The following is a 10,180-nucleotide window of genomic DNA, read 5'->3' as shown; positions in this document are numbered from 1 at the left end:
TCGTTATATTTTCTTGCTTGCCTTTGTTGTTTGGGGCGGCATAATCATATGATAAAACAGGAGGGAGATGTCAGGGTTTTTCAGATTATCCTTATCGTATGATTATGTTGGAATGTAACCGGTAATAAATAACCTAGCTTGTCCCATCCTACACAAAGTCGTAAAACACCCCCTGAGATGTTTTGACTAGAGAACAAGGGCTTTCTCTATCCAGTCCACTCTTACCCCCACCCTGTTTCTCTTAATAAAATTGCTCTTGCAGGAGCCGAGAGTCAGACCTCCATTCGAACATCGCTGTACGCACAGCGACGAATGGATTCTCCACCTGCAGGTGTCTAAAAGGACTTACTTGTCTCCCGTGTGGTTCTTGCAAAATAAGTTGGAGTGAGCGAATCTCTAACAATGCTTTTATTTTAGAAACACTTAATTATTTTGGATTCGGGGAACATTTTAAAGATATTAATAGTATGCTCTACTTCGACATAAATAGTTGTGTGTCCATAGGCCAGGGAACTTGTAAAATATTTAGTATAGAACGAGGAATCAGACAAGGATGTAGAAGCTCCTCTTTATTATTTATAATGGTGGCAGAGATTTTGTCCAATTTAGTTAAAAATTCCACAATCGAAGGTCTGCATTTGAACAATGACCAAATTATGATATGTCAGTTGGATGATGATACAACTACATTTCTTGAGGATGAGCTCCAAATTCCAATAACACTGCAAGCGATTACCGTAATTTTCGAACTATAAGTCAGGTTTTTTTCATAGTTTGGGTGGGGGGGCGACTTATACTGAGGAGCGACTTATATGTGAATTTTTTCAAAAAAAAAAAAGAAAAAGTGAAACCGCTATAAACGAACCGCGTTGTAGCAAGGGATTATTGTAATTTGAATTTCAAGTGACGTCAGCAGCGCGGTGCGACGTGGCGCGGCGGTTGTTTACAAAAAGGACAAAGATTGATCACGGGATGACGAAGATGACGAAGGGCCCCACGTACTACTGGCATCATGAGCGGCTTTGTTTGTAAGTGACACGGAGGATGACGAGTTTGAAAGATTTAATGGTTTGGAGTGACACAGAAGGTTTGAAAAACTATTATGGCTTTTACGGACGCCCGGTCCTACTCTACGGAGCTCTCTTTAACCTCCGTGAATGGAAGTCTGGGGCCGGCGCTCAGCCGGGTGGCTGTCCGGGGACGGTGGATGGGGCTCGGACATGGCTTTTACGCACGCCCGGTCCTACTCTACAGAGCTCTCTTTCACCTCCATGGATGGAAGTCTGGGTCCGGTGCTTGGCCGGGTGGCTGTCCGGGGACAGTGGATGGGGCTTGGACATGGCTTTTACCCACGCCCAGTCCTATTCTATGGAGCTCTCTTCCACCTCCGTGGCTGGAAGTGCCACCTCCGGGGATGGAAGTCGACGCCGGTGCTTGGGGCCGTGTGGCGGTTAACTATTTATGTTATAGTTATTTGATATATTTTATTTCGTGTAATCCACGGAGGTGAAAGAAAGCTCCGTAGAGTAGGACCGGGCGTGCGTAAAAGCCATAATAGTTTTTCAAACCTTCTGTGTTACTCCAAATTATTAAATCCTTCAAACTCTACGTCCTCCGTGTCACTTACAAACAAAGCCGCTAATGATAGTACATGGGGCCCTTCGTCATCCCGTGATCGAATCTTTGTCCTTTATGTAAAGAACCGCTGCGCCACTGACGTCACTTGAAATTCAAATTACAGTAATCCCTTGGTACATCACGGTTCGTTTATCGCAGTTTAACTTTTTTTCTTCTTTTTTTTAATTTTGAAAATTAATAGATGAAAGAATAGGGGGCGATTAATACAGAACACTTTTTGTCCGATCGCCAAGTGGCACTGAAATGGGCGATAATATGTATATTTTCCTTATGTAGTATGCAATACCTACACCTCACCGGTGTTCTTAACACTAGAACAGCGGCTGTTTTGATCTACCTCTAAAAGCGGGGTGCGTCAATTGATGTTCCATCGAAGCGACATTACCGTCGCACATCACATGTTGCGCACGTCATGTTATCGCGATCGTCTTGTTTGAGCGCACGCCCCGATAACGTAATTGTGTGAGGATATTGTCGCGGAGTGACCAGTGTAATTGTATCATAGTTTATGGAGAAAAACAATTTAAAAGGGACATTCGACGTGCTGTCAAATCAGTCACATTTAAACTTGCGCAATGACGTCGGCATGCGGTCGCGGAGGAAAGTTTTGGGGGGAATTTTTAGCAGCATGGGCGATAATTAGAGGTATCAATGTTTATTTATGTCATCGCTAACACACACTGGGCGATCATTAGAATATGGGCGATAATTAGAATAAATACGGTATTTGGTTAGCCAAACAATATATACACAAATGCTGCTTCTTTAAAACAAAACATTCTTCATTGGAAGAAGGATCTGAAATCCTACAACATTTTGTTAAAACGTATTAACACCAAGAATGCTGTAAAACTAACTTCATTTATTGAAAGGCTGTTTCTGTAAGATATTTGCTCTGGCTGTATACTCTTTGGATATAAGATAGAGTTGCCCTGTAATGTGTGTTCCCTCCCCCACCCCCGGTATTGTGGATGTATTATTTTGTGTTTGTCTGTTTGTAGTTGTTGATGTTATTATACCTAATGTGTTTGTGTTTGAATAAAAGTTTGAAACAAAGTTTGCGCTCATGATGGTCATAGACATAAATAACAATAATAATTTAAGGAGTGGAATTTTTTGCATGAGTGTAGAAATGGTATATTCGAGTACAGTAATCCCTCATTCATTGCAGATAACTGGTTCCAAGACCACCCGTTGTATGTGAAAATCCGCAAAGTAGTGTCTCCCTCTCATTTAAAATGCACAGATTTTTTGTGTATCAAAAAATGTATATTAAACCATATAAGTGCATATGTTATCATTAGAACATTAAATAATAGTTTTGAACATGTCAATACTATATTAATACGTAGTATAAATGACATACAGAAAATAATGTATAAATAATATAAATATAAATATGATACGTGCGTGTGTGTGCGTGTGTATGTGTGTGTGTGTGTAACAGGGGTCGGGAACCTATGGCTCGCGAGCCAGATATGGCTCTTTTGGTGACTGCGTCTGGCTCGCGGACAAATCTGACATTTGTTTACACAATTGAAGTCATAAATAATTGTGTTATAATATCAAAGTAAAAAATAGACCAACTGAGATCAAAATGTGAAATTAGCTTTCAAAATATAAAATATGATCACGTTTGCAATCCATCCCATTTGTTTTCTACCGCTGAAATCGACGGTTGCGTCATATCAGGTGTACAGAAGGGTGACCCCAGGTTGGACAAAAAAAGCGCGATTTTTAATGGACAATACGGTGCCTATGGGGTCATGAGAGGTAAAATTCCATCCGCTTTATTTAAAATTCCAGCTAGCTAGCTGGTGTGTGCCAGGCAAGCAAGAAAGATGGCGAAGAGAAAAAAACATGACGATTACCGAACATTTCAGAGTGAGTGGACCTAAGAATTTGCATTTGTGGAGAGAGGAGGCTCTGCTACATGCCTCATATGCAACGACAAAATAGCATCAATGAAACGCTCCAATATCAAGCGCCACTTTGAGACACGACATGATACATTTGCAACCAAATACCCAGCTGGGGACAGCAGAAGGAAAGCGTATGAAGAACTCCAGAGGAAGATCCAAGCTAGTCAACAGCAACTGTGAGGAACGGAAAGCCATTCACTGATGGCGAGTATTTCAACATTTATGCTTGATGTGGCTAATGAACTTTTTGACGACTTCACGGATAAAGAACAGATACTTAAATGGATAAAAGACATGCCTCTATCCGCAAGAACTGTTCACGATCGGGCCATTATGACTGATGAGAGCCTCAACGCCTGCATGAAGCTCAACCTCACCGCATATCAACCGGACTACAAAGCCATCAGCAAAACGATGCAGAGAACGAGAAGTCTCATTAATTGTTAAGTTTTTTTCTTGGCTTCAATATAAAAACGTTATTAAAAAGAATACATTAATTGTATTTAGCCTATCGTTGATTTTTAAATGGTATGGCTCTCACGGGAAATTAGTTTTAAAAAATGGGCATTTATGGCTGTGTCTGCCAAAAAGGTTCCTGACCCCTGGTGTAATATATGTAGATGTAGCTAAAGTATACATACTGTAAAAATGTTTTTAGAACTCATTATTATAACAACTTTTTTTATAAGAAGGTATGAGTGTACGTACTGTAAATATGTTTTTAGAACTCTTATTATTATAACGATTTTTTATAACAAGGTACAATACTGTAAATATGTTTTTAGAACTTATTATTACAACAACTTTTTTTATAAAAAGGTACAAGTGTACGTACTGCAATTGTGTGGACACTCCCTGCCTTCTGCTGGCGTGTGGGCAACTTTCGTGCCATAATTCCTCAATTTAGAAGTTTTATTTTGAATTTGTGAATTTCTGATTTTGGGTGGGGGGGGATATTCAGCGATGTACTGAAGCCGCGATAAACGAACCGCGATGTAGCGACAGATTACTGTGTTATGATTTATTCGCATGGAAGCAGTTAACATGACATACCTCTGGGATTCGGTAATGCACTGCTTGAGTTGGCCAACCCTCGTTAAACGTTAGACGAAGAAGAAGAAGAAGAAGAAGAAGAAGAAGAAGAAGAAGAAGAAGAAGAAGAAGAAGAAGAAGAAGAAGAAGAAGAAAATATTCCTGCGGCCTTGCGCACAAATTTTTCTGTCGTGGCGTTAGTTTTAGCGTGATTCTGAAGGTGCCTGTTCGAGTGAGCTTACGCTAGGCTGGAATCCAATCGCCTCCGAGACCTGTTGTGAATCTTTTGACGCGCCAGAAGTTTTTTTTTTTTTTTTTTTTTTTTGCTTTGTCACACTTTCGTCGTTCCAGGTAAGAACGTGTCGCTCCCTCTTCCCGCCATCATTGTCTTTGTTTGCGCCGAGGCTAACATTGGCTGCTAGGTTGTGGCCGCCATCACATTAAGCCCACCGAAAATTTCCGAGAGTCAACTTCTGCAAAATGCGTCTACTTGGGTTTTCGTTCGGGTTGCGAGTGTCTTATTGTTGAAACTATTGCACTCAGGCTAGCTTAATGGCAACCTCAAATTGGCCTAGGTAGCGTTGAAAATCATTACCAGGAGATGAAACATTATTAGCAGTTAATACGATCATGCCAACTTCTTGAGACCTTTATGCCAGTATTACCATATTGCAAAGAAGACACAATTACAAAGTAGTTAGCCCCCAAATAAAAAAGCCCCATGCACTAACTTTCACACATTGGTCATTAAAAAAAAAAAAAAAAAACAGCAGTCCAAGGTAATTGCAACGAATGCAAGGCTAAGAAATATAAATTAAATTATACAAGAAATGAGAAGCATTGCTTAAATACACATTATCCATTCATCCATTATTAATTAGTTTGTGAAAATGAACAGCCTAATAAAAAACGGTTGTAAAGGAAAACATGTATTCAAAAGCAGCAAAATACAGGGTAAGTTCTGTTTCAAGTAGTCTTCAAAAGTTTACCCATCACAGAATTTGTCCTGGTCATCCATGTGCAATTGACTGTGGCGAGTTGGTGATCACTGCACAATAACTGCTCTCCAAGAGACAATGCAAAACCTGCTGCACCTTCGATATTTGTGGCACACTGGCACCCCTTCATGTTGTGATGCACATGACCTGCTTCTGGGGATCAATAAAGTATCTATCAATTTGCGCATGCACAACTGTATTTGTCGTGGGCTGCTGCTCAGGCACGCAACTTTGTTTCAAGGGCGGGCGGACAGACAGACCATCCATCCATCCATCCATCCATCAGTTGGTCAGTCAATCGCATGGCGCTGAGACGAGGACACGTGAGGTACCTGAAGGTGAGAGAGGCGTCTGAATCCTGGCTGAGTTGGCCTGTGGGAGAAAGTCACAAAGTTGAAAAGAGGTGCCTTGTGTGTCGGCAGGTGACCCTTTAACCCAAAGGCTGTGTTTCAGGTGTGCGAGGTGCAGGCGTCCCAGAAGGACATCAGAGACGCTGAAGGAGCTGGCGGAGCAAAGGTGACTTTGCACAGCGGGGCGCGCCGGCCCGCCCACGTCCATGTGCTTGATAATGTCACGATGCGCCCGCAGGAGATGTACGACAACGGCTACGGCGAGCACGCCGCCGAGGACGACAACGCCAGAACCAACTTGATCGTCAACTACCTGCCGCAAAGCATGAACCAGGAGGAACTGCGCAACCTGTTCAGCAATGTCGGCGAGGTGGAGTCGGCGAAGCTGATTCGGGACAAAGTCGCAGGTACGTCACTGTTTGCTGAATCGCATTGCGGCCGCTCACACCACCATGCTGTCACGTTAGCGGCGGCGGACTATCACAATGACAGTGACCTGTACCGGGCGTGAAGCAGTGTCAGTTCAGGCCCACTGTGCTCCTAGGTTATTTTTGTTTTGTTTTTTATGGAGAGAAAGAAAAAGAAAAGAAAGTTTGTCTGGGCGCCTGACGTTATCTCCGATGCGGTGAAGCAGTACAGCGGTGGCATCTAATGTCATGACATTTTATTGAAAGAATTAGTCTTGGGAAGTGCCTCCCTTTGCATTTGCTCGCTCGCTCACATGAGCCAGCCATTGGCCGCTCAAGGAAATTAGTGCCGCCACTGGAACGGCGACATGCTCGGTCTACATTGGACGTACTGAACACGTACGACGGCGGGCGCTCCCCGCACATTCCCTGCGCCTTGAAGCGAGGGCCCCTTGCAAACGGGCAGCGGCAACAAGTCCCGTGTCACAACAATCATTTCCAGTCATGACGTCTTTGACGTCTTTCAGTTAAGACCTGAGTTCCAAATGGTGTGTTTTTGTTATTATTTTATTTTGGATTTTCCATGTCTGTCACACTCACGACCGGTTCCCTTTCAAATGCTGTTCAGGCGGCCGTTTGTTTTTCCCGCCGACCGTTGTCCTTATTTTTGGGAACCGGCGTTGCATTGTGTTTGTTTGAATGTCGAATTTTTACAATATGTTGCGTCGAGGGCGTGTTGACCTGTGAGCTTTTTCTAAATTGTTTGTTTCTTGAACTGGCCCCGCTGTCAAAGAGTCACTGTCGTCAACATAAAGGGAATGTATTTGATTTGTAGCAGCATGTGTTTTTGTAAAATCTGAGCCGGTGGAAAGGTCATGCGGCCTTTGCGAGCATTTGTACACTGTGCACTTTTGTTGACCTCTGTCATTTTGTTGTTGTTTTTTGTTTTGTTGTTTTGCTTTGTGTTTCTAGGAAACAGTTTAGGTTACGGCTTTGTTAACTTTGTTAACGCTAGTGATGCCGAGAGGGCAATCAGTTCCCTCAACGGCCTGAGGCTTCAGTCTAAAACCATCAAGGTAAAGTTCCACTTTCACTTGCTGCTCTGTAGGGGGTGCTCTTTCTCAAGCATCCACAAGGTACTCAACATTGTCGTTTGTTTTTGTTTTTTTCAACAAAGCAATCTGTCACTTCTACTGTGCGTGACTTTTTTTTAGTCACCTATTGTTTTGATTTGATCAAGTTTTAATGTCTTTTATTTCTATTTTTATGAACAAACGTTGCTGTTTGAGGCTTTTGTTTTGATGTAATGTGAAATTGCCTAAATCCTGCCAATGAAATTTTGCTCTTGAATATGTCAATGTTTTCTTTTGACCAAGCTGGCTTTGTGCAGCTTGTTCAAGCGTTTGGTCTTTTGCTGCAGGTGTCGTACGCGCGTCCCAGCTCAGACACCATCAAAGATGCCAATCTGTACATTAGCGGCCTGCCGCGCACCATCAGCCAGCAGGACCTGGAAGACATGTTTTCTCGCTACGGGCACATCATCAATTCCCGTGTGCTGGTGGACCAGGCATCAGGTAAGCACACGCATGCCAGGCAGCGGTCACATCCAGCTCACACCTGGCTCGGCCATTTAGGTCTGTCGAGGGGCGTGGCCTTCATCCGATTCGACAAGAGGGCTGAGGCGGAAGAGGCCATCAAGCAGCTCAACGGGCACACGCCGGCCGGCGGCTCTGAGCCCATCACGGTCAAGTTTGCCGCCAATCCCAACCAGGCCAGGAACTCTCAGCTTGTGTCACAAATGTACCATGGCCAATCGCGACGCTTCGCTGGACCTGTGCACCACCAGACACAGAGGTTCAGGTACGCACCACGCCACACATACGTTTGCCCAGGAAAGAACAAGCCACAGACAGTGGTCACTGGAATGGCTTATCACAAAAGTCAGGCCATGTATGAATCAAGGACAATGGCAATACAAAATCAAAACCATATACCGCTTTTTTTGGCCACCATGCCAAAGAGCAGGCAATGAGCTGCCTCCCTGCGGCTAAGGTGCCATTTTGCTCATGTCTGTCCGTTGCCTTTCATAAGTCACCAGGAAACGTAAACACGACGCGGCCTGTGTCGTCGCTGAAATCCCTACGCTCATCTTGCCTGATTAGTTGCCACAAGCTGCGGAACTGTACAAATTTAGCGTTGCTAAACGTCCCATATATATTTTTTGTATGCTGATAATATGTATCGTCACTGTGAAGGCATGCAATTGATAGTGATATAAATTTTGGGCCATTTGGCCCAGCCCTGTTTGGACCTTGAACGCAAACTTAATAACTTTGCACGCACATTAGACGTGGCTTAAACGTATAGTTTTGAGACCTCTTGTACGATTTTCAAGAAAGGGTTGACAAATTATTCACGGTTGTACGTTTCATTTACCTAAATGCAACAAGTCCAACCTTTGGACAGAGGTCATGTTTTAACAAACTCCTAGAGTTTTTCTCCGATCATCTTCAAACATTTGGTGTTTCATTCATGAAAAGTTTTTGAATGCTTTTCTCCCCGTCACATGCCGTTGCCATGGCGATTCACTTTTTGCAAAGAAAAATAATGCTGTTTTTGAGGGTTTAAACCCAGGTGAAAAGCTCCTGCAATTAGGGCACATCATACCTGGTATAAAAATGTTCAATATTTATGTACCTCAACATGGAAGTACCCCAACTTTTAAGTGATCTTTTTGTGTGTGTTTTTTCATATGGGAATTCCAACAGGATGTGGTTTTTAAATTTACAGAAAAATTGGGATTTTTTTGGGAAGGCGGGGTGGTGCGAAAATCGCTGCCATCACGTAACAGCTGTTTCTCCTCCAGGTTCTCTCCAATGAGCGTGGAGCACATGGGCGCAGGAGGAGGGGCTTCGGGAACCCCGTCAGGATGGTGCATCTTCATCTACAACCTGGGCCAGGAAGCGGACGAGGCCATGCTGTGGCAGCTCTTCGGACCTTTTGGCGCCGTCAGCAATGTCAAGGTCATCCGCGACTTCAGCAGCAACAAATGCAAAGGCTTCGGCTTTGTCACCATGAACAACTACGAGGAGGCGGCCATGGCCATACACAACCTCAATGGCTACCGGCTGGGGGACAAAGTCCTCCAGGTGTCCTTCAAGACCAGCAAAGGACACAAGTAGACTCCAGGTCCCAGCTTGTTGCTCTCTTTCTGCGGGGCTTACCTTGTCCGCCTGTGGAGCGTACGCTCATTTTGGTTGTCCTGAGCTCAACTCGTTGCTTTGGTTTCACTTGTCACAAGGGCAAACCCTTCTCATCCACGGACTACATTTCTCCCCACAATGTTGCTTGTTTCTCTCCAAACCACCTCAGCTCAATAAAAAGCCATCCCAAAAATCAGCGATGCTGCTCAGTATTCACTTCCGCAGACATTAGTGATTTACAAGAAGCATTTGAAGTTTCTCAGTAGCTAAGTAATGCAACATATCACAAGCAACTATGGTATCATTGCAGTATCATAGTAGGCTATGTGCTGTCAGCATACAAATTCCCCATGCACTGGGGCAACATTATCAATGTTGATCATTAATGTCAATCATCAATATTTCATTATTTTCTGTCATTGGTTTTGTAAAACCCTTTATTTCAATGAAAGCCGTAGCGAAAGTGCTATATAAAAGATGTATTGATCATAAATGCATCTGGGCTTCATTTTCATTGAATTATATATACATTTTCGTAAAGTAACCTCAACTGGAGCAATGTGGTATGTGCGCCGCTGGTTTTTGTATACCGTAGTTCCTTTTCTATCAGTAAGATAGCAGCAGGCGCAT

The 10,180-nt window shown here is 43.4% G+C and overlaps 1 protein-coding gene across 5 annotated transcripts; it reads left to right on the top strand.

Annotated features, from left to right (window-relative positions):
- The first annotated feature begins 4,709 nt into the window (after nt 1–4,709).
- On the top strand, nt 4,710–9,746 carry LOC148388008 (ELAV-like protein 1). 5 transcript variants are annotated; one of them, XM_088395198.1, is made up of 8 exons: nt 4,716–4,943; nt 5,832–5,928; nt 6,044–6,106; nt 6,179–6,347; nt 7,320–7,423; nt 7,768–7,921; nt 7,982–8,207; nt 9,214–9,746. In XM_088395198.1, the coding sequence occupies exons 2-8, from the start codon at nt 5,893–5,895 to the stop codon at nt 9,527–9,529; spliced, it is 1,068 nt and encodes a 355-aa protein (XP_088251324.1). In that variant the 5' UTR covers nt 4,716–4,943; nt 5,832–5,892; the 3' UTR covers nt 9,530–9,746. The 5 variants fall into 5 exon arrangements, with proteins under 5 accessions (XP_088251323.1, XP_088251325.1, XP_088251321.1 ...); XM_088395197.1 differs by having other exon boundaries at nt 4,710–4,943; nt 7,768–8,207; XM_088395199.1 differs by having other exon boundaries at nt 4,710–4,943; nt 6,013–6,106; nt 7,768–8,207.
- The last annotated feature ends 434 nt before the right edge of the window (nt 9,747–10,180 follow it).

This window comes from Syngnathus floridae, chromosome 13 (assembly GCF_059516105.1).
Source record: "Syngnathus floridae isolate MCC-2025c chromosome 13, RoL_Sflo_1.0, whole genome shotgun sequence".
NCBI classification, from domain to species: domain Eukaryota; kingdom Metazoa; phylum Chordata; class Actinopteri; order Syngnathiformes; family Syngnathidae; genus Syngnathus; species Syngnathus floridae.
The sequence above is the reverse complement of the archived record's forward strand: the minus strand, read 5'-3'. Positions and strand labels throughout refer to the sequence as shown.